Here is a 24475-nt window from a genome sequence, read left to right as displayed (position 1 = left end):
TAGTAAATGCCAACGAACAATTCACCTAGCCGGCAAGAGAAGGGTGGATGCTTCGCTTTGTTTTGTTTTGTTTTTGCAGGAGCAGGAGGATAAGAGAGACTGGAGGAGGAGACGGTAGCTTCACATGAGAGTGTGGAACTGCAGACTTAACCCTTTGGTTGCTAATGCTAATTTTGAGGTCTGAGATATGATGTCACTAACCTTTTTAATTTTCTAGCTCCGGTGAATTGACACATGGGAGTGTGTCAAAAAGGGGGGAGTGGAAGTTGAGTTTGAACATCAAGCAATGGTTATATAAAAATTTTTATGACTTTATTTGTGTGTTTAATAATTTAGGTATGGTAAAACTTAAGCTTATAGTGTTAGAATAAAAATGGTTAATTTGTTTTTGAATCACTAGAAGAACAACGGATAACAACATTAGATTATCAAGGCTAGGGAGAGAGGTGTTTTGATTTTCTGCCTTACAGAGAGAGGAACAGACACCAGACGAGGTCACGGAGATACGAGGACCCTTCACAGCAGAGACAGATGTAGGGACTGCCGAGACAGCAACTGGGGTCAAGTGTCATGGCGTTTGGGCTCCTCGAGAAGATGGATCCCATAAACACAGCAATAACCATGAAGGGGTTGGCCAAAATCTAGGAACACCAGACCAACGAGGTTCGAGAGGCTCTTGGCAAAAAGGGGGACACGGCGGTGACCCCAAAATACACAGATCTTTGTTTGGAATCGGGGCAGAATAATCCCCTGATCTGTGCAACGACTAAAGGCTGGTCTAACCCCGGAGGTCGAAGAAAGAAGCTGAGAATCACCCAACTGGAAGATAGTGGTAGCTGCAGCAATAAAATAAAGGTTAAAAGCTCCTGAGACAGAGGTTCTAGTCTGAGTATATTTGAAAGGTATAAGGTGGCATCAAAATGGGGGTGGAAAACTGGAGCACCAAAATAAAGCTGTGGGAGAACTGGGAGTGATGGGAGTGTCATCTGTAACTGCTGTTATTGTTGTAAATCTAATTTTTCTTGCATCTGAACTGCGTAAACACAAGAGGTCATCCCACATATGGTCCACCCGTTAAAGGGGGACAGAGGGCCTCAGGACAAGGAAGAACTGGACCTTGTAACGCTGGAGTGTATGTTATAAGTGATCTCTTAAACAAAGAGATCAAAAGGGGGAATTGTGTGATTATTCTGTTATCATATGTTACCTTATATCTGTAATCAAAGCAGTTGAATTATGATACTGCTGTAGATCATATTATACCCCTTAGTATAGAGTGTGTGATCAGTATGTAGTTTTAGTTTGCATTATACTTCTGACTTAAAAGAGTGTGAAAATCATTAGATCTATTTGATTGACCTGTATTATTCGACACTGTTGAATGTGTTACACTGTTTCTTGACATTTCATACTGCTGAATCATGAAGAGAATGTTGTGTGCAGGAGACCTTGTGTCTAGAATAGAAGAGAAAGACCACATTCCATACCCCCACCTTTACGGAGAGCAGAAAAACAAGGAGCCGAGGTCATAACTTAGGCGCGTGAAGAGAGAAAACATGTGAATGTTTAGGCTTTTACGACTAGGTGGGGGCCACTAGGGGCTATAAAGGCTGAGTAACGCGTCACCATTTTGAGACTTGCTGTGACCCTCTGCAGGCAGGTCTCCCCATCATGATGGTTCTTATGCTCTTAAAGGTTGAATTGTATGGAAATAAAATATTGTTGATTGAGCATTTATACACCGAGTATTGTCCTTCCTTCAGCCCAAAGATTAAAAAATTGGGAGATTTTAACAATGTCTAAGTTGTGGAATAAAATTGAGGCACAGGTGGCCAGAAGGGGACGGGGGGGATGCCTCCCTGCACCCTGGTGACACACCTGCACCCCAAGGCCCTACCTGTGTGGGTGGGTGTGGTGGAGCGGGAAGAGGAGGCAGCCGGGGATGGGAGGAAAGAAGAAGGAGGGGCAAGATGCCTCCTCCCTAGGGCCAGCTCCCCGCTGACCCCAGTAGGCACCCCGTCCTCTGGTACCCACCAAGGCAAGGGAGCCCAGGCCCATCCAGACCGGGCCTACGGCAGCAGCACCGCCAAGCCCCACAGGACCCGGGCAGCCCACCCGACCCCACCGCAGAGGAAACTGTACCCACCCTAACATTCAATCATCTCCGAGACTACACAAGACAATAGACACCCAGGTTAAGTTTATTCTCCACCTCCTATGTCTCTCCCCACCTGCAGAGTGGACTCCTGCAAGGATGGAACAACCTCCCTGCCAGTTGAAGAGTCCCCCGGTTGGGCCGATGCACCAGAGGCCCCCTGCGCCAGGGCTGAGCCCCCGTGCACCCACCCGCCCACAACCTCGGCGACACACCGACGAGGACCGAAGCCCCCAAGGCCCAGCCAGAGCCCCAGCATGGAGGCGAAGCACCCCCGAACCCCAAGCCCTCAGCCGGAAAAGGGTGGAGTGCCCACTCCGGGTCGGGATGAGTTCCTGCCCCAAGTGGAGGAGTTCAAGTATCTCGGGGTCTTGTTCGCGAGTGATGGGAGAAGGGAGCCGGAGATCGACAGACGGATTGGTGCTGCGGCTGCAGTGATGTGGACGCTGCACCGGTCCGTCGTGGTGAAGAGGGAGCTGAGTGTAAAAGCGAAGCTCTCAATTTACCGAGTCGATCCACGTCCCTACCCTCACCTATGGCCACGAGCTGTGGGTAGTGACCGAAAGAACGAGATCGCGGATACAAGCGGCAGAAATGGGCTTCCTCCGAAGGGTGGCTGGCCTCTCCCTTAGAGATAGGGTGAGAGGTTCGGCCATCCGGGAGGGGCTCAGAGTAGAGCCGCTGCTCCTCCACATCGAAAGGAGCCAGTTGAGGTGGTTCGGGCATCTGACAAGGATGCCTCCTGGGCGCCTCCTGGGTGAGGTGTTCTGGGCATGTCCCACCGGGAGGAGGCCCCGGGGCAGACCCAGGACACGCTGGAGAGATTATATCTCTCGGCTGGCCTGGGAACGCCTTGGTATTCCCCCGGATAAGCTGGAGGAGGTGGCTGGGGAGAGGGAAGTCTGGGCTTCTCTGCTTAGGCTGCTGCCCCCGCGACCCGGCCTCGGATAAAGCGGATGAAGATGGATGGATGGATGGATGGATTTAGCCAAGTCTCACAAAATACTCCATACAAAAAAGTGTACAATTAAAATTATGGACGGCCCCCAAACGGCCCTTTTAAGGTTTCATATGTTTTGCAATATATATAACTGACATCAGAGATGTACATAATGATCGCCTCATGTAAATCCTGGGAAAAGAACTGAATAAGGGCGCACGTCTGTAAACAATACTGTGAGAACATACGTTTTGACCATTATACTGCAAAATCATCTGCCAACTGTCGAGGGATCCTGTCCAGCAGTTTGATATGTCACTGTCTGTCCATCTCGTACAGTGACCCTCTGTGATTCAGCGTCAACCTCAACATGCTGGTGAGTTTTGAGGTGAATAAAAATTTTACTGAAACCTCCGTTTGCAATTGAATCTAGCTCACCATTAACAGACAGGTCTAGAACAAAAGAGAAATGCTGCTCTTTAACCACTATAAAAACTGGGGGAGAAATATAAAAATGCTCATGAGAAAGACTACTACTGACCTCTGCTGGGGTGGTGAAATAGTTTAAGGATTATAGCTCCACTGAAGTCAAAGCAGAGTGGAACAGTCTGATTCCCAGTTGAGTTGAGCAAAAACCTGTGGAGAAGAGGAGCTAGAGGTATAGAGACACAAAGTTAGACTCTGGAATCTGAAAATAATCTGAAAATAAAGAGCTGTGCAATCAACAACTCTTTTCATGCATTGGGCATTTTTGAAATTTTTTTCAGAGTTTTGGAAAAGTAAAAATGAAACACTTTAATTTTACATACTTTGTCTATTTCACAATTCTGAAAATGAATCTATTTTTTATATTTAAAGAAAAAAATTATTTTCCCATGCAGTCATAGAATGTTAGAAAACTTGCCTTAAGTTAAGAAAGTGTCATGGTGATATTGATTTTTTTTTTTTAAATTTTCGCCTATAAATGAAAGTTTTCCAATAAAAGTGTAAGATACTTTAGAAAATGCATAGCACTAAAGACCATTTTATCCAAAAATTATTTTTTCCCCTTTTCTTTTTTTGGAGGAATTTCTTTCCAAAGTCCCCTCCTTAAAATCTTTGATTTTCTTGAAACAAACAAAGTATTCCATCAATGCAATACAGTACCTGCATAGTAACAGGACACGATGTAATGATGGGACCTAATCTTAGGATCGAAATCAGCAGCTGTAAAAACATTTACACAAATCTAATTACATAAAGTTAATATTGCAAAGCTGCAGAGTATATCATAATAAATAAGGATAATTAATTCATTTATAATTGAGTTTAACTGATGCTCATATTAACATCCATGCTCTGACACTAAAGTTCTAAACTAAATCTTTAAACAGCTCACACACACACACACACACACACACACACACACACACACACACACACACACACACACACACACACACACAACTTTAGTGGTGTCTCCCATGGGGATTTGTAATCCATATACAGCAGGTGTTCCTGTACACCAACCTGGCCACTAGGTTGTACCTCCCAGTTTAAGTTGTCTCAGCTTGCATCTTACATCCTGCTTCTGTCTGACTCACATCTATTTGACTCAATCTGTTTCATACTCCCTTTCTTTCATTCACAGAACATCTCTGAACTGCAAGCGTTCATCCTCAGCTGAACTGGAGAATGTTGTTGTATTGGTTTGATTTGCTCACCAGAAAGCGCAAAACTCAGCTGACCAGTATTAGGAGTAAGGTATTCTGACATCACATCACATCTCTGTGATGTTTCACCTTCCTTGGGTTTATGAAGCACATCTGTGTTCTCTCCTGGAGGCTTTGTGACCACCATAGATGTGAGAGGAGTCACAAAGCTGTACTTCAGTGACAGCTCCATAGCTTCCTTCTTCACTTTCTTTTTCTCAGGTCCAGATAATTGAAGCCTGTGTGACAAAGTATAAAATGGTGTTGTATGTAACTTCACACATTACAGGTGTTAAGCTAAATCCATGTCCTAAAATATGCATCTTAGAGACTTTCTTCACAGAAAGTCAATTCACCAAAAACACACAATCTATTGTTTGTTACAGGGAAAATAAAGTCTAACCAAATCATGGAGATCCATTACCAGACCATAGACAGCCTGGCTGCCTATGTTGTCCAAATCCTTAGCTCCTGGGACATGTACTTTTATGATTAAGTGTAAAAACTCTGCCTTTAAAAAGATGTGAAAAAAAGTTGTTTTTGAAATTTAGGGAGATGAACAAACATAATTGTACTAATATAATTTTATATGGGAGATGTTTAATAGAAAGGTAAGAAATGGAGATGTTGATGTTAAACTACCCAACAATGAAGAGAACACAGTTTATTACTGCAGCCATATTATCTGATGTCCCTTTAACAGACTTCTACTTGGAATTTTGGGACTAAATTTCAACCTGTTGCCCTGATCTAACAAACTTAAAACATTTACTGTTACTGCAGTTCACCTGTCCTTTTGATACCTTGTACATTCAAATTGTATTCTATACATTCAAGTTTTAGTCTATATGTTTGAGTTTAATTCTATATATTCAGACACCCAATCAATATATCCAGACTTTTGTTATAATATATATATACATATATGTACAATACATATATACAAATACATATCTGTATGTATGTGTATATATATCAGTGTGTGAAGAGTGGGAGAAGAGGGTTGCATTGACAATCCAACACAATGGGCAGCACATTGAACACATTTTATAAGTGGTCAGAAACTTGTAAATAACTCATGAAAGAATAAAGTTACGTTGAAACCAAGCACACCATTGTTTTTCTTTTGACATTACCAATAAGTTTGATGTGTCACATGGCCCTCTTCCTATTGAAAAAACAAAAGTTGTATCCAAGATGGCCGACTTCTAAATGGCCACCATGGTCACCACCATCTTGAGGAGTTGCCCCCACACATATACTAATGTGCCACAAACAGGACTTTAATATCACCAAGCATTCCCATTTTATTACGGTGTATCCACATAAATGGCCCACCCTGTATATGTAAATAATTTCAAGTACAGTCAAATGTCAAATCATATATATAGATATAGATATAGATTTATCTATAGATATATATATATATGTATGTATGCATGCGATCTAACCCAAGGCATAAAATGTACCTTTACTCTGGCTTCTTGAAGGCTTTCTGACATTAATAGGAGTCAAGTTCTTGTGCTGCTGGAAACAGACGTTATGACGGTTTAGATGTTAATAATGAATATTAATAATAATTCAGTGTTTCAGAGTTTAATGGCCCATGTACATTTTCATTGGCTTGTTAAAAAAGCTTTTATTTATATATGTTAAAAATATTAATGCAGTTTAACCTCTTAGGACCTGGCGTCCACATATGGGGACATCACATTTTGGGTTGTCCAGACCACAATACTAAATTTTGCTCTTTCAAATGGCTTTCCAATGAGTCATATTGCTCTAAGGGGCACAATTGTTGTTTCTCATTTTGAGTTTTGCACATCATTACTCAATTGTGACTTTATAGTGTTGTTACAGTAAACTAGGGGACTCAAGCGTGGGACTCTGTTGCTTGAAGAAAGAACAAGAAATTTATTTACAAACACCAGGTGATATGTAAAACAGTGAATAAGGTGCAATGCACAATTTCATTTATTTTATTTCATTTATTTATTTGTTTCACATGGTTAAACAGTATTTCATTTCCTAAATTTTGATAGAACAGTGGCAGTATAATATCCTCGTAAGTGGATATCGGGCCCTTGTCTCGACCAAAACAACCCAAAATGTGATGTCCACATATGTGGACGCCAGGTCCTAAGAGTTAAAGAAAACCTTTTGGGCAAACTACGGCCTGCAGGCAACATCCGGCCCATTGGTCATTTTAATCCAGCCTGCCAAAGATTTCTACAGACTTGCCCAAATCAATTAATATCATAATTATGACTACATTAATTTGTCCTCGTCCCATAATTCCTGACATTCCACCAGTTGGCGCATTAGGCGGAGTTGCTTTCATAGTTAAATACTATGAAAGGTAGCAATTGAAACTGATTGATCTCCAATGTGTTGTCCAACTTTCTTAAACTGGATGAGTTTAAAAAATTTTTAAGACCAGAAAAATGTCCAAACATTCAGAAGCTGACACAGAGGATGCTGATGTTGTTTGGATCTACGTGTGTGTGTGAACAGTCTTTTAGTGTGAAGAACACCAACAAAAGAACCCCACAGGTCCCAGTTGAGTGATGAACACTCAGATCTGTTCTGAGAATTGCCACAACAAAACTGACACCAGACTTTGATTCATTGGAAAAAAAAATGTTGATCAACAACACTGTTCCCACTAAAAGTGAACGCAAGTGTTAAGACTGAAATGCCGTATTTATGTTTATGCTTGATACGTATGCATCTGGTGCTGGCCCAACACGTCTGTGAAATTTTAAAAGTCAATGTATCTCCTGAGATGGCACAACACTGTTCTATAGTATAACTATCTTTCAGATAAATCACCCAGGAAAGCATATTTCATTTAAGTAAAAGAATCTAATTAGTTTTAACTTTCTGTTTAACAACAAAGTGTAGAATAAATGCCTATTAATGTCAACTCTATCTATTGTCATTTATTAGATTTGGGTCAGATTAGAAGTTACACTGAAGTAACACAGTGGTGTTTTTCTGTGCAATTGTTTCAGTAGAATTCACATGGTTGGATGTATTATTTTGACACCACAACCCCCAAATCCTATTTTTTTTTTCTTTCTTTAATAAAATGATGTAGACATGAGTCATTCTGCAATCTGGGATACTTTATTTGTTCATTTTAACAGGTGGAAGGACATTTTCCACAATAAGTTTATTAATAATAATAATAATAATAATAATAATAATAATAATAATAATTAATAATGTTTTCTCTACTTTTAAACCACATATTTTCTAGTAATTCAGCATAGTTCACACTTAAAGTTGTGCCATGAAAAAATCTGCCAGTGGTCTCTGCAGGGCAGAGTCAGCAGACATAAGCCAGCAGTTCTTTGAGACAGGAGGGTCGGTGCTGTAGTCAATAGCGCTGTCACTACAAAAGAAAAACAAGCTCATGTCTTGGTGGAATCTTAAACAGTTTTATGTTTTGAATGAAGAAACTGAAAACATTACAAAAATGTACCTTGTAACATCTGTCTCTTGGTTTTTAATCTTTAGTTTTGTGACAGGAACTTGCTGCACCACCTCATACACTGCTGGCTTTACAGCTGGAAAAAGGGAGTAAAACAATGAAACAAAAGCTGACACTGAAAACCAGATACTAAAACAGACACAGCAACAAGATACTTTTACAGAAACCACCTATGCTCGGTGCAAACTTTGTTTTTATTCTTAACATGACACTGACAAATTCATTAATTTCTTAAGCAATGAACAAAGTATGTGCATGCATGTCGTTTCACTCACCTAAAAGTCCTTCGGTGTTGTTGGTTGAGGGTTGCTGTCTTAAAACTGGCCAAAGGAGTCTTTGGCCATTTTTCTCATGTTGTGAGATGACCAGGAGAATGTTTTCAGCTGCAATGTGAATTTCAGTGTTGTACACAGTCACTGTAACACTGGAAAAATATGGACTTTATATGAATATTTTAAAGCTCTTTGAAGATTTGAAAGACCTTCACAGATCATTTCACTTGTCTTGGCTGACTACTGCCCTACTGAGGGCTGTAATAGACATTTCACAGTGTCACAACTCCATGTAATCCAACAAACCTGCTTCTACCTGGAAGGTTCAACAAAGCTAAAAAGAAAATGAGAATTTAATATAGAATGTAATATATAATACCCGTAATAGAAACTTTTCTAAGCTTGAGAAAGCTTACCATGGGCAGGGCCTTTTATTCAACCACTAGTTGTAAAAAGAATTTCATGAAATTAATGACAACTTTATGCATATTACAATCCCAAAATATCAGCACACACCTTTGGATTTCCTGCTACTCAGTGGAAGACTGATAATCTTCACTTCAGTGTATCTTTACTTGGGTGCTTCTGTATAGCTCTGCATACATGCATGCATCCCTGACTGATGACTGTCCTACAGGCCTGTTCTCTAAACCTCTGGGAAATCTGCATGTGCATGTGCTCTAGTGCTCTACAGCTGCAAGACATCTCAATACCTGGTGGTGTATCAAGTTGTATCTGCTATGTGTTAGACGTGTATTACAAGCAATCAGTAGCCGTGTCCAAATACAGGGGCTGCATCCCTCGGAGGCCGCATTTGAAGGCCGATTAGATCACAGCCCTGGTGATGAAGGCTGTCCCAATTCGAAGGCTGCTCCAAATGCGGCCCACAAATGCGTCCTCCTTTTCACCAGATTTGAAGGATGGGCCAGGTGGATCCTTCGTGGCCCAACATATCCCAGGATTCATAGCACAGCTGTGGATAGTTTTTTCGAAAAAATGCCACACGGCTCAAGTGGGGTGGCCGAAGAGTAAACTTTTAAAAGTAAGTAAGTAAGTACTGAGTTTTATATCACTTATTTATGAGGCGATGCAAATGTTTAAATAACGAAGAACATCAAACACGTCACATGACATTAGTGATGTTAGTGCCGACGGTTCACTCATTAAGCTAAAAAAAAGGTGGTTTAATCATAGGAGTCTAACATGTGACCAATGGACCAATGTACTGGGAACTCATCTTGTTTAGTACTCCTTATATAACAAACAGAAAATACTTATTCTCTGTTGCTGTTTTTTAGTAGTGTTTACCACCTGAGACTTTCACCTTTGTGTCTGTCCTGCACTTTTCCCTTCTCTCTCTTTTTCTTTCTCTCTGATTGTTAAATAAAAGTATGAACATAAGTTACACTTGTGTTTGAATCCTACAGCTTATTGCATATTTGATTTCCATGTTTGAGAACTGCAAGTGGTCAGAGTCAGGACAGATGGACCCCACTGCTGCAGATCATCTGTGAGGTTTTGCACCCTGATGATACACCAGGACAAACTAAGCAGTGTCTGAAGAAGCAGTCCCTTGGTTTAAATAACCAATTATCTGTCCTAATTATCAGTCTTATTAGGCAATGTTAAAATGATTTTATCACTCCAGTGTTTTCAGTGTCAGAAAGATTACTCTGGGCCTTTAAGTTAAAAACTATGAAAGGCAGTTAAACATTTTATATTAGGTAATTTTTAATATATCAGTCTACATTTTCACTTTTCATTTTATCACAAACATACAGTTATCCCAGCTCGTAAATTTTCTTTTTACCCTATATGTAAGCATTCAGACAAATGTAATAATGCCAACATATTTAAAAACAATATTTGTCTCTCTTATATACATCTATATTTACACTATAAAAGATGTATTGTGTTTGAGATGAAGATATAAAGTGATAGGAAATATAAATAAATGCAACTTGAATCTTTATTGAAGCTCAGTATTTGAAACTGAGTTCTAGTTCAGTGCTGTAAGTTTTAATTAAATACAATAAATCTAATATTGACCATATTATATTTACATTACCAAATTGAGATGAAACTAGTCTTATGAACAACATTAGTTGTTATTACTAATTGTTACTAATTGTTATTTATTACCTAATCTTAAAATTATTGTTCAGTATAGAAATGAAGCCCAACAATCATGTTTTACAGTCCTGTGTTCTCAGCCGCAGATACTTAACAAATAAAAAACCTCATGAAAAACAAACAAACAAAAAAAGATCATTTTTCGCCTTCATTTCTGTCAAACATTCCTCTATAAAATGTTTCTAGCGGCTAGAAGCATGGTTGCTGGGCAACCTGAGCAGTGTGACTAAGGCGAGACAATCCCATTTAACAGCTTCAGACTTCCGGCCTTCTCGGTCTTGAAGGACCCGCCCACGTGAGACAGCGAAGGCTGAGTCCTTCAAGGATGCGGTCCCTGAATTGGGACACAGCTAGTATGTGCTTGAGACTGACTGGAACTGAACCGTGGGGACAGGCTGGGACAGGTGATGGAAGGATATCATGTGTTGTATGGCTAAAGAAGTTTATCCTATTTGTCTCCGCAGGCCATTTTAAGATGATGCTTCAATCAGTGGCTGTTGATCAATGGTCAGGACAATTTGCATATCAGTGATCAAGAAACACACCTCACAGCCCATTGTTCATTCAGTAGTGCTAGTTTCAGTCATTGTGCAAATGTACTGTTTATAAGGTTGGGGAAACCTGCAGTCAACTAAGACTGAAAAAGTCACTTGGATGAGTGACAAAACGTTTCTAGTTCTATTATTGTAGGGTCTACCTTACTATTTGGCGCTGTATAAATAAAACTGAATTGAATTGGATGAACGGAATCAAATTTTTGGGCTTTCTGCAAGTTGTTCCTAGCTTTTCCCATTCAAAACCTCTTTTGTCCTGGTATATTTGTCTTACAATATTCCAATATTGAAGGGTTGCTGTTGCATCCAGAACTAATTTTGTTGGATTCTTTTTCTTTCCTGTTGCTAAAGAGTGAGACCTCTCACCACCATGTTCTCAGTTTCTCTGGGTATCTCAGCTTGAGAGCTGGTGTGTAGGGTAGTTAAAGCAAATTACATAATTTGAGCATTTTAAAAATACTCAAGTAAATATTGTGCTACGAAGCTTATACACTGCTATTGATGTGTTTGTAGTTGTGATAGAAATTAACCTTTTATTTTTATTTTATGACAGACATGTTTAAATTAGTGAGATTTGGCCAAATCTCACAAAATACTCCATACAAAAAAGTGTACAATTAAAATTATGGACGGCCCAAATTGCCCTTTTTAGGTTGCATTTCCCAGGATATGTTGACATCAGAGGTGTATACACTGATCACCTCATGTAAATCCTGGGAAAAGAACTGAATAAGGGCGCACGTCTGTAAACAATACTGTGAGAACATACGTGTTGACCATTATACTGCAAAATCACCTGCCAACTGTCGAGGGATCCTGTCCAGCAGTTTGATATGTCACTGTCTGTCCATCTCGTACAGTGACCCTCTGTGATTCAGCGTCAACCTCAACATGCTGGTGAGTTTTGAGGTGAATAAAAATTTTACTGAAACCTCCGTTTGCAATTGAATCTAGCTCACCATTAACAGACAGGTCTAGAACAAAAGAGAAATGCTGCTCTTTAACCACTATAAAAACTGGGGGAGAAATATAAAAATGCTCATGAGAAAGACTACTACTGACCTCTGCTGGGGTGGTGAAATAGTTTAAGGATTATAGCTCCACTGAAGTCAAAGCAGAGTGGAACAGTCTGATTCCCAGTTGAGTTGAACAAAAACCTGTGGAGAAGAGGAGCTAGAGGTATGGAGACACAAAGTTAGACTCTGGAATCTGAAAATAATCTGAAAATAAAGAGCTGTGAAATCAACACTTACTCAACTCTTTTCATGCATTGGGCATTTTTGAAATTTTTTTCAGCGTTTTGGAAAAGTAGACATAAAACACATACTTTGTCTATTTCACAATTCTGAAAATGAATCCATTTTTATATATATAAAAAAAATAATAATAATTTTCCCATGCAGTCATAGAATGTTAGAAAACTTGCCTTAAGTTAAGAAAGTGTCATGGTGATATTGATTTTTTTTTTAAATTTTCACCTATGAATACAAGTTTTCCAATAAAAGTGTAAGATACTTTAGAAAATGCATAGCACTAAAGACCATTTTATCCAAAAATTATTTTTCCCCTTTTTTTTGTAGGAATTGTTTTCCAAAGTCCCCTCTTTAAAATCTTTGATTTTCTTAGAACAAAAAAAGCATTCCATCTATGCAATACAGTACCATCAGTTACGTCAATCGGGGCATCAGTAGGCTCTAAATAATCTGCAAATAATTTAAACAGCACTAGTTACATACCGGAAAATTTCAGATCTCTGGTTGATATTGCATGACTTTGGACAACACAATAAAAGAAATCTTTGACTGTCTTAGAACAAAAAAAGTATTCCATCAATGCGATACTGTACCTGCAGTTTCGAGATCATAGGCCATGCCGTAATCAGCTGTAAAAACATTTACACACATCTAATTACATAAAGTTAATATTGCAAAGCTGCAGAGTATATCATAATAAATAAGGATAATTAATTCATTTATAATTGAGTTTAATTGATGCTTTTATTAACATCCATGCTCTGACACTAAAGTTCTAAACTAAATCTTTAAACAGCTCACACACACACACACACACACACACACACACACACACCTTTAGTGGTGTCTCCCATGGGGATTTGTAATCCATATACAGCAGGTGTTCCTGTACACCAACCTGGTCACTAGGTTGTACCTCCCAGTTTAAGTTGTCTCAGCTTGCATCTTACATCCTGCTTCTGTCTGACTCACATCTATTTGACTCAGTCTGTTACATACTCCCTTTCTTTCATTCACAGAACATCTCTGAACTGTAAGCGATCGTCTCCTCAGCTGAACTGGAGAATGTTGTTGTATTGGTTTGATTTGCTCACCAGAAAGAACCCACTGCCCACTATAACCACTAGCAGGAGTAAGGTGTGCTAAATTGGGTTGACCTCCTGGCGATGGCCATCTCTGTGATGTTTCACCTTCCTTTGGTTTATGAAGCACATCTGTGTTCTCTCCTGGAGGCTTTGTGACCACCATAGATGTGAGAGGAGTCACAAAGCTGTACTTCAGTGACAGCGCCATAGCTTCCTTCTTCACTTTCTCTTTCTCAGGTCCAGATAATTGAAGCCTGTGGGACAAAGTATAAAATGGTGTTGTATGTAACTTCACACATTACAGGTGTTAAGCTAAATCCATGTCCTAAAATATGCATCTTAGAGACTTTCTTCACAGAAAGTCAATTCACCAAAAACACACAATCTATTGTTTGTTACAGGGAAAATAAAGTCTAACCAAATCATGGAGATCCATTACCAGACCATAGACAGCCTGGCTGCCTATGTTGTCCAAATCCTTAGCTCCTGAGACACATACTTTTATGATTAAGTGTAAAAACTCTGCCTTTAAAAAGATGTGAAAAAAAGTTGTTTTTGAAATTTAGGGAGATGAACAAACATAATTGTACTAATATAATTTTATATGGGAGATGTTTAATAGAAAGGTAAGAAATGGAGATGTTGATGTTAAACTACCCAACAATGAAGAGAACACAGTTTATTACTGCAGCCATATTATCTGATGTCCCTTTAACAGACTTCTACTTGGAATTTTGGGACTAAATTTCAACCTGTTGCCCTGATCTAACAAACTTAAAACATTTACTGTTACTGCAGTTCACCTGTCTTTCTGACACCTTGTACATTCAAATTTCATTCTATACATTCAAGTTTCAGTCTATATGTTTGAGTTTAATTCTATATATTCAGACATCCATTCAATATATCCAGACTTTTCTTATAATGTATATATAATGTGATCCTAAACAGCATCCCATGATTATAAATGCTTAAAATATCTGAAAAGTAAAGAAAGCAAAGTATAAAATAAATAAACAGTTTTGATTTATATAAAAAAAAAAAATTAGTGTTTTGAAGACACTGATGTAGCGGTAGAAACTTTAAAGACATAAAAGCTGATTACACATTTAAGAGTCATACAAGGAAAGATGGCATATATTATACTCACTCTTTGTCCAGAAGCTGTTTAACTGTGAGGTATGCCCAAACCCTCTGGATACGATCATCAGACACTGTTCCAGTGGATTCCACGGTTTCATTTGGGTTAGAGAATATTATTCTTCTATTACTCTGCACTCTCAGAAATAGGGGTACCAAAGTGTACCAAAAAGGGTACAAATGCTTGTCGCTGGGGGTGTTCCTTTTTGAAGGACATTTCTGTACCCTTTAGGCGTGGTACATTTTTGTACCTTATGAAGTTGTACCATCTGAAGTACAATCATGTACTTTCCTAAGACATAAATGTACCTTCAAACTATAGTACAGAAATGTTCCCTTGAAAAGGGTACAATAGGGTACCTATGAGGGTACCCCCCCAGCGACAACCTATTTCGTACCTAAAGAGACAAAAATGTACCCCCAATAGTCCAAAATATTTGGTTATTTAACCATTTATTTTCGATAATAGAATCACATCAAAGCATTTAAACAACCACAGGAATACATCCTTGATTACATTCGTATATTGCCATAGGACATGTCAAGAAAAATACATTCATTTAAAAAAAGTAAACAATCACATAAAGACATTAAACACCTGAACACAAATGTTTTTGACGGATCACAGAGATGGCATGTATTTAAAAAACTGTCCACACAAATGTTTTGCTCTACTTCAACAAGCCAGAATATATATATGTCATATATATAGACAAAGTGGAAAATGTGCTTGCAATCACGTCACACAGAATACCTCAAGGACACAAACAGCCTATCATCAACTAAATAGGTGTCTAGAGCTTGAAAGTCTAATTCATTTCCTGGATTGAACAGGATCCAGTCATTGTGAACTGCCACTTGGTAAGCATGGAAATGACATTCATAAGTGCAAGGAAGTAACAGTTTCCCACACAATACCCAACAAGTATCAAGATTCAAAATATACTTGATTTTAAAGAATATAGGTATGGCTTCAGTGTGTACATGGCCAACTACAAAAACATCCTCAAGTTCATATTTGACACTGCTGACAGATATAGCAGACACACGCTGAAGCACTTTATCCTGAAAATGCACATCTGTAAAACTTTTGTTCATTTCCAGAGCATTCTGTAAGTCTGTGGATTAACAGCAGTGTTTCCCCTACATTAGCTTAGCTGTGATGCTGAACCGCAGCTGAATTCAGCTCCATGCCAACAAAACACCGAGAATGAAACTTGTGGCCAAAGGCTATCCATTGCATCATGCATTTACCTCTCCAAGGATGATGAAATCTTCTATCTTCTCCTTGAAGATGGATGGCAAGAGGAGAAGTGCCCCCTTGAAGTCAATTCCTAGGTCATACAGATGCAAATGCACTTCATTAGATTTTGATAGCATGCAAATTCCCATTAACATGCTCTTGACATGGCACTATGGTACATCAATTATCTTTGGAAGAGAGCACAAATGAATTGTCACAAAATTTACTATTTGTATGAGGTCAAATTAGTACCTGTAATGTCTTCAGCCAGTGCATTCTCTCTTGCCTCCATGTAGACCTTCTTCAGTGGCAAATCCTTGGTCATTTGAAGAACATTTTGAAGAACAGCAGTGAAGTTCTCGCTAAAGCGGCAACAGATGTTGTCTTGGCAGGGATGCATTAAATCAACCTCATCACACAACTGGAAATGAAAAGAGCAGAATAGACAAAAGAATGACATTTTACATTGAGGATTTAAACTTTTGACATGTTTAAAGACACAGACTGGAGATAAATGTAAAGTGCTTTAACCCTTGAACAAAAATTCTAAAGATAATAAACAGATTGATTAATCAGTTAGTACAGAAAATAATAATCAGATTTAGAGACAAAAAAAATCATTAGCTGTTTCCCCAATCATCTTAACAATTCTTACCCCTGCAGATGTCCCCAGGAATGGATATCTCTTTAATAGGTCCACAGTACACATTCCTTCAGCTACCTCTCGACGTCTCCATGCAAAGGTTTTTGTCATGCGGTCTTTCACCAGTGCTGTGTCAGGATGTAGCGTCCTGTGCTGATCATTTAGCACCTTGATATGAGCATCAACGGAGGCTGCATCTTCCCCCACAAAGCACGAATCCTTTGTCAAAGCAGATATCAGTATTATCATAAGTAAAATCTGATAAGTTAATGTTACTCGAAATGCAGTAATTTGTACACCAAATGCTTTGAAAAAATGCAAAAATGTTGAATAGGAATTGCAAGTTTAGCTGACTTTTGTTAAATCAACTGTGAAGTTCCTTTTTCTATGTTAATGTTATCTGTTAACATGTTTCTTTCAATTAATGTTTACTTTTAGCTTTACAGTGAACATAATAAGACTACATATGTTACCTTAGCTCTTAGAGGCTGAGGGTGTGAGGATTTACGAGAGGGCTTCAGTCTCTTCAGACAGGAGCTGCTGGATTCCTCTGTGGTCCGATGTTTCTGCGTGCGTCCAAACTTTTCTTTAACCCAGTTCACTTCTTCGTTGCTGATTAGGGGAGCCCGTTCTGCTTTGAACTTTCTCTTGAGTTGGCTGTGCCAGGTGTCCTAGTTGTTTCAAATGTATATAAGTAGTTAATTATGCTTACTTTATATTAATATAATCTATAAAAGAAACAAAAAAGGAGAGGTACTCACATAACCATTTCCGTGTACATCTCTTAAGAAAGGATACTTCACAATCAGGGCTTTGATGACCTGGATGTAGTCTGAGTGGGTTGGGTACCTGTTTCAAACATAAGAAAAACAACCCACAGTACACTGATTACTCTTATCCTTTCCTGGGGGCTTTTGTGTTCTTCAATTCTTCTAATCATATTGTTATTACCGTAAATAGTATGTTATAGACCAATGTCAAATCAATGTAGCTAAAGTTGATTTTAATTTTTTAAAAATGGGCGCGGACAAACAGCCACACCTCTCCCAAATCCCACTAAGTAGGTGGAATGGTACAAATGTGTACCTTCCATTGTTTAAAATCCCTTTGAGCGGGAAACAAGTTAGATGCGATAAATTTTGCTTAGAAAACGATTTTGTTAATAGCTATATTTACATACTAGCACGTTTTGAGAAATTATTGATTTTTCTACATTGTTGTACACGGTTAGTCACTATTTATTGATAAAACACTCGAATACGGCGGGCAGACAGAAGTTGAACATTCCACCAACAGTCTAAATAGTCCACATTTGTACCTTTCTTTGTTTAAAACTTAGCTAACTGCTAGCTTTCACCCATGTTAAATCTAGCTCTTCGGACTTTTACTAACTCTACTGTAAAATTACACGTTGTAATTTTTATAAAAACACAAAATCACACCCGACTTACCTCTAAACCTTTGCGCCTCGTCGTCTGACACATCAATGCCTTCTTCCATCAACTTTTTAAGGAGCTCCTCCATCGATAACCCCCTGAGAGTCATTTTCTGCGTCAACGCTAGTCAGCGCGGAGGCGGAGCACTCATGGCTGCTGGCTTTTCAGCCTTTGGGATTAATGCGCGTTGCGAACTTGACACATGAAAATACAACATTGTGGTATTAATGCGCAGTTGTTTAGAAACCGTTATGCTGTCTTGGCGAACTATATTTGTAACTTACAAAATGTAGTCACCGTAACATAAAAATCTGCTTGACATTTTAACTTCCAAAGAACCTCGGTTTAACTTGATGTTGCAAATTCCATAAAAACCTCACAATTAATGAACAATTCTAGGATGTAGTAAAAGCGAAAAAGTAAATGGCCAAACATAACAGTAAAATGATTTCACGTTTTTGAAGGCTACAACCAAGATTTAAAACATTAAAAATTATAACTGGAACTTAATAAAATGGAAATGGACCAGTTTTTTTTTAACATCATTTGGTTGTGCCTGCATGTCATTGTGTGTGTGTGTTTTTTTTAATATAATTTAACATAACTTACACAAAAGTAGGTTACAGATATTCTTTGCATCATAGGATAATTTACGTACAGAGGAGAGGACCAACAGATTTGATTATAACATGTAGCTTTTATGAGCACACTCACATCTCATATGAATTTTACAATTAACCAGGCCCATCCAGATTTTCCCATGCTGACCCATTACCATATTCTGCCACTGTCACTGCAGTACAGGTCAAAATGGTACAGATTTGTACTTTATTTCAAATTGAACCTTTCAAGGGGCATTTCTGGACTTTTAAAGACCAGTATTGTACTTTTAAGGGAACATTTACAAAAAATGTACCTATAGGTACAAAAATGTTCTTCTCTCGTACCTCTATTTCTGAGAGTGTGTATTAAATTAAGTGTATCGTCAGTCTATCATAAAAAAGGTTTAAGAAGAGTTCTGCTGATAAGTCCTGTGGATTGATTCTTACTGAAATGGCCACAACTTGAGGGGTGAAGGTTTCAATGTTATTATCTGTGATCTCACCGGCCACCACAATCTCAGAACCATTATAATAGTGACTGAAGTTAGTCTGGGTTAGATTGGTCCCACCCACATAGATCATTGTCACATCTGTCAGTAGAGGTGTGGCCACCTCTTCATAGAAACCCTGTTGACATACAGCGTGGAAGTGATACAAATCATGCTCTTTCTTTTCTTTCAATTCTCAGGGTTTTAAATCACATAAAAGAGTATCTATAATTTGATTACCTTCAGCTGTAAATCAGCATCAGAGTCTTCATATATCCGCCGTGCCACACCATTATTTTGCAGCGACATTTTCTCAAGGAAATTAAAATTAACATCAAAACCAAAACCAAGACAGTACAGTGGGAATTTGCCTGCAATAGCCTGTCTTACATTTGACTGGATATTCTCCAGATTTGTCACCCCTGAAAAGACACAAGACACAGTCAGTTCAGCTCAGAAACAACGTAGTCTCATAATTCATAATAAATCAGGACAGTTAATCACAATAAGCTCACAAACGCCTCAATTTCATGAAATATTTGTGTACATTTGTTTACAGATGTGCTTTATTATAACCTGAGGTTGGGTCACCATCTGTGAGGAGTATAAGGATAGATGCTGAACCTTCTCTGTTATGTGCATTCAGCATACGTGCTCCTTGCAACACTGCTTCATTTATGTCTGTGGCTGAAATGCAAGAACAACAAAGTCTCAGTCCACTGTTCATTGGCCAAATGTTTATATTTCAAAATATGTATTTACTTCAAAATCTCACATCCTCTGTCTTGAATATTGCGTGCAAAGTTTTTGGCGCTTTCCAGGTTTTTGCTGTTGGCCTGAACGAGTTCTCGCTTCCAGTAAGAAATTCTGTCATCAAAAGTGATCAGACCAAAGTGATCATCTTCTGCCAGATCATTCAAAATGTGGACTAATGCGATCCTCGTCTGGATAAGAAAACATAATTTACAGACATTTTTGTTAGTTAAAATTTTTAAAAAAGAAAAAAGTATAAATAAAACAATATCAGAAACAGACGCTTCAAATACTTTACCTGCTCAATTTTTCTGCCATGCATTGAGCCACTTTGATCAATAACAAAGACGACATTTTTTGGTATCCGAGGAAGATCAGATGGAGCAAAATGATGAACAAAGTACCCGTCAGATTTCTAAGGTGGAGTTATTAAAAAAAATAAACTTGATTGTTTATAGGATTATTCAAGAGGCTTTTTAGCCCAAATCATACAGTTTGTGTTGCTAAAAGACCAGGATTTACCTTGATGTGTCCCAGTCCATTGTCCCTGTTAACATCATAAACAATAACCAGATCTCCATTCATACCCTGATCTCCACAGCTGTCACACATTTTCTGTTGGTCGACTGTTGGATAGAAATACACCCACGCCTGGAAACAGAGTGAATCACAGTGTTTAGAAACTTGGAAGAGAGCGATGTCAGTGATTTTATTCTCTGTTTTCCGATTTGGGCTGATATTTATATTGTTAAAAATCGTAAATTAAATATTCTCAGAATTACTCATTTGTCTCAAATTAATGCAACATGACTTTACATACAAAGAGTGTCAGAGAAGCCTAACCTTTAGAAAAAAAATGAGATAAGAATCTACAAATATGAGTTCAAGAACCAAAACTTTAACCCAGAGGTCACTAACAGGTGGACCATGGTCCAGGTTTTGAAAACTTGCCAAATTGAATGTGAGTTAAACCATTTCATGTAATGCCACTCAGCCAATCAACTCTGTGGATTCCAGGTGATAAACACTGGACTCTATAGTGCCAATAGTTGAGAGGCAGTAATTTGAAAAGACAGTATAAAAAGAAAAGAAGAAAGATATATATCAACATATGCAGTTTTACCTGCTGTTTCAAGCAATTATAAACTGCCTGAAGCAGTTTGTAAGAACTGACCTTTTCACTTTCTGGATACAAATGGTTCCTGAGACAACTTTTTCAGGTTCAAGGAAAGCAGCCTTATGTATCTTGACCATATTTGGCTCCACACACAAAAGCAAGGCAGTTTTGTCCAAAGTGAACATAATCAAAACTAATCATCAGTGTGCACCTCCACAGGTGTGTGAGATTTTTAACCAATGTTCAGTTCTATGCTCTGTGACCAATAATAGTTTTGGAATTATTTTTCAAATTATTTCTCAAAAGTTTTTGCAATTGTACTGATTTCATTTGATTTGACAGTCTATATTGCACACCAAATAATTTCACATTGTGATCATCTGGATCTTTGCTTGAAGAAATGTTAGTTGAATACCCCTGCTTTAAATCTCATCTTCTGTACAAGGATGAGAAATGAGCCATAATGTTGGAAGAAATGTCATAGTTACCGTAATGATTATTTGTGCATTTTACTCAATTTATTTTCATACATTATACACTGAGATCAAGCTCCCTCTTACTTCAAATGAATAACAACCTGTTAGTACCTCAAACTGTCTCTTGTTAGAAAGCTCATAATGTTTTTTTACTGTATTACAACAAAAAGATTTCAGTACCTGTTTATCTGCATGTGTTTTGGTGATGGCATTAGCGAGGGCTTTGGTGCTCAGGCCTCCTTTCACATCAATGAAACTGATGCCAGCTTCCTCGTGAATGTGCACATCCACCTGATATTAAATACAATATAATAAAACAAAATATCTCATCATGTGTGCTGTTATTTCAGCATTTTTCCACTAATAGATACCAACAAGACAATCACCTTGAAGTCTCTGACAGGCTGCATGGGTCGAGCATGGATTTGCAGCTCGTACTTGCCATGTGTGCGTTTCATCAGTTCCTCATATGTGAGTTCAAAAGTGACCTTTTTGTGAGCAGCCACAGTTACAGAGGTCTTAAATTCCTCCAGAGTCCTTCCTACAGAACTAAAGCAGAAACAATGATCATTTCACTTACTTGTAATTATGTCTGTAGTTTGAGTAGGGAGTAAGGTTAACTCTAATTATATTTTCCTATTTGCATTCGCATTAACATTATTTTAAAGAAATGAAGAAAAAAGAGGAAACACAAGAACAGACCCAACTAATTTTCAATGACAGAAATATTTTCTTTTTCTTCTTCTTTATCCAAAGGAACACTCAGTGTATTTGTACAATACCTATAATATTAATCATTTAGTTAATACCTGACAAGTCCAGCACTTTCACCACGGGACACAGCTTCAGTGTACTGCTGCTGAGCTTGCTCCTTAGCTTTCACAACACCATCATAAACTTGGCCATCGATAAACCTGAAGAGGACCAAGAAAAGCCCTTATGTAAATGCACACACTGCTGAGTATCCTGTAATTTGTTCTTCAGTGTAGAATTCTTTATTTGCAAATATCTCTGGATGGTTACAGATTATTTTAACTTGGCCACACGGCTTGTGATGACAGTGGTGGCATAACGACTGGTCACTGTGGAGTTGATGTGAAAGCTGTAGATGTCCCAGTCATCCTGAGCAAACACAGGAGGCACGTTTCACCAAAAACAAACAAACAAAAAAAGCCTCTCTCCAGGTCTTTTTAATGTCCAAATAACATGACAGTATTACAAGTTATAAAAACATACATATACGAATAAATCACTTAATTGGAAAGGCGAATTTATCCTTAACCTAACACTGACCAGCACCTTTATTAAATGCCAAGCTCTAAACTTTAAAATAAGCTCATAGTCCACTTTTTACCCTGATCTCAGACAAATAATAAGGTAAACATGTACACACGGTCAGTATTTCTTCACTTCAAAAGACGTTACATTATCTTCTATTCTGTTCCCTTGAAGTGCTCTGTTGGTCCTTTATGTCTACTGAACTTACCTTGTTTGGCAGTGTGGAGGCCAAAGCAAAAAGGAGTCCTATGAGCGTGATTTGCACCACAGCTCTCCCCATGATGCCTCTAACCAAACTACCAGCAAAGCAGCTGAAACGCTCTTTTGAACTTAAACAAGGACACCGTTATTATGCACACAGTGTTTTTTAAAGGGCAAACTCACTCGCTTACACAAACACCGTCTCACACAAACATTCCCAGGAAACTGTAATTTACTGCTTACCCAGCACTTTATTAGACCTTTAATATTTACATTGAGGGTCAAAACGTGTGCACTTCAACCAAACGTGGCCAAACTTTGGTCCCACAGCTGTCTTTTTCATTTGTGATAAGCAATAGCATTCTGACAAATCAAAGTGAAAGATCAGCAATCTAGCTTTTCACTGTTGGTGAATGTGACTAATATTATTGTCTCAGGCCAAAAATAGTTTATTTACGTATGACATATTTATTTAAGTATGAACAGCTTTTTTTGAAACAGTATGAATGTAACAAGGACTGGAGAGGTCTGGAAAAAAAAACAGGAAAAAAAACGAGAGATGTGATGTCAATTTTGTCGAAATGGTCTTTGTGATGGGAAGTAATAAAATCTATGACAATCATAAATTTTATCACGTCATAAAGTATTAATAATAATAATAATTCATGTTTAACTTATGTATTAGTGAGAAATGAAATGTATGGAACAATAATTTATACTTGTGTTTTGGGCACACATTATTTTCATAACTGCTTTTATTCACGGTTGGATGATGGATGTGTGTGTGTGTGTGTGTGTGTGTGTGTGTGTGTGTGTGTGTGTGTGTGTGTGTGTGTGTGTGAACGATATTACATAGGTAAGTCTTTATAACAACATAGAGGAGTAGTGATGGTGAAAGCTGGATAATTTGTACCCCATTGGAAGTGCATAATTTATTTTATTTGTTTTTTTTTTATGCAAAATTAGATCACAATCGAAGTGAAACTTAGACCCTCCCACACTCTGTGTGAGTCAGACGTCCCAGTGAGAGAGTCCAGAGAGACATCTGGATATTCACACAATGGTCACTCAGCAGCTAATGAGAAGCCCTGAGGGTTCAAGCCGCGACCTGGAGCTCCTCCTTAAAGCATCAATAGTAAGTAAGGATGGCCTTCACCTCAAACTCAACCAGTGAGAAAACTGATAACTTATTCTGTAGATGATCATTGAGTAACAGCTGTTGGGGGGTTATGACACCCTGTCACCTGAAGCCATGGGTCAGAGAGAGAAACCAGGTTCTTGCTTGCTTGACATTTAAGTATTGGAAATAGCCTTATGTGTCAAACCAGCGAGCTGGAGCTCCTCCCTGAAGCACCAATAAAGTAATTCAAAGAGAGGGTGGCCTTAATCTCTGCTAATGAGAAGAGCAGCAAGGCAGGCTTTTACCAGATCAATAAAAAAAATTGTCAACATCACAACCTAGTTTCAGGGGGGAGAGTGCAAATAAATAACAAATTACTTTAACACTAAAATTTAACTG

General features: G+C 38.3%; 1 protein-coding gene and 1 long non-coding RNA gene across 2 annotated transcripts; both read right to left on the bottom strand.

Moving 5' to 3' along the window:
• Positions 1-7893: 7893 nt before the first annotated feature.
• LOC120440237 (inter-alpha-trypsin inhibitor heavy chain H3-like) lies at positions 7894-23035 on the bottom strand. Its single transcript, XM_039612242.1, has 20 exons — positions 22964-23035; positions 22524-22599; positions 22287-22413; positions 21864-22026; positions 21658-21768; positions 20407-20535; positions 20183-20299; positions 19907-20075; positions 19708-19818; positions 19372-19553; positions 19091-19270; positions 14730-14851; positions 13589-13833; positions 13088-13123; positions 12903-12944; positions 12304-12414; positions 12038-12215; positions 8558-8706; positions 8274-8358; positions 7894-8183 (listed from the first exon to the last, which is right to left on the bottom strand). Exons 1-20 carry the CDS (start codon positions 23033-23035, stop codon positions 8069-8071), a joined length of 2520 nt encoding a protein of 839 aa, XP_039468176.1. The 3' UTR covers positions 7894-8068.
• LOC120440153 lies at positions 17120-19084 on the bottom strand. Its single transcript, XR_005613020.1, has 3 exons — positions 18057-19084; positions 17367-17454; positions 17120-17276 (listed from the first exon to the last, which is right to left on the bottom strand). It is a non-coding gene; the product is annotated as an uncharacterized LOC120440153 (long non-coding RNA).
• Positions 23036-24475: the final 1440 nt, after the last annotated feature.

This window comes from Oreochromis aureus, linkage group 5 (genome assembly GCF_013358895.1).
Source record: "Oreochromis aureus strain Israel breed Guangdong linkage group 5, ZZ_aureus, whole genome shotgun sequence".
Taxonomy (NCBI): Eukaryota; Metazoa; Chordata; class Actinopteri; order Cichliformes; family Cichlidae; genus Oreochromis; species Oreochromis aureus.
Note: the sequence above shows the minus strand (reverse complement) of the source record. Positions and strands in the feature narration are given on the sequence as shown.

Bases quoted from the DNA above. Each gene is read 5' to 3' on its own strand.
- LOC120440237 (XM_039612242.1), bottom strand. From the start codon at position 23,035: ATGGGGAGAGCTGTGGTGCAAATCACGCTCATAGGACTCCTTTTTGCT. The intron at 14,852-19,090 runs GTAAGAATCAAT...CTGAGAGTGCAG, and splicing joins CTCAAGTTGTGGCCATTTCA to AGTAATAGAAGAATAATATT. The intron at 13,834-14,729 runs GTGAGTATAATA...TTTGTCCCACAG, and splicing joins AAACAGCTTCTGGACAAAGA to GCTTCAATTATCTGGACCTG.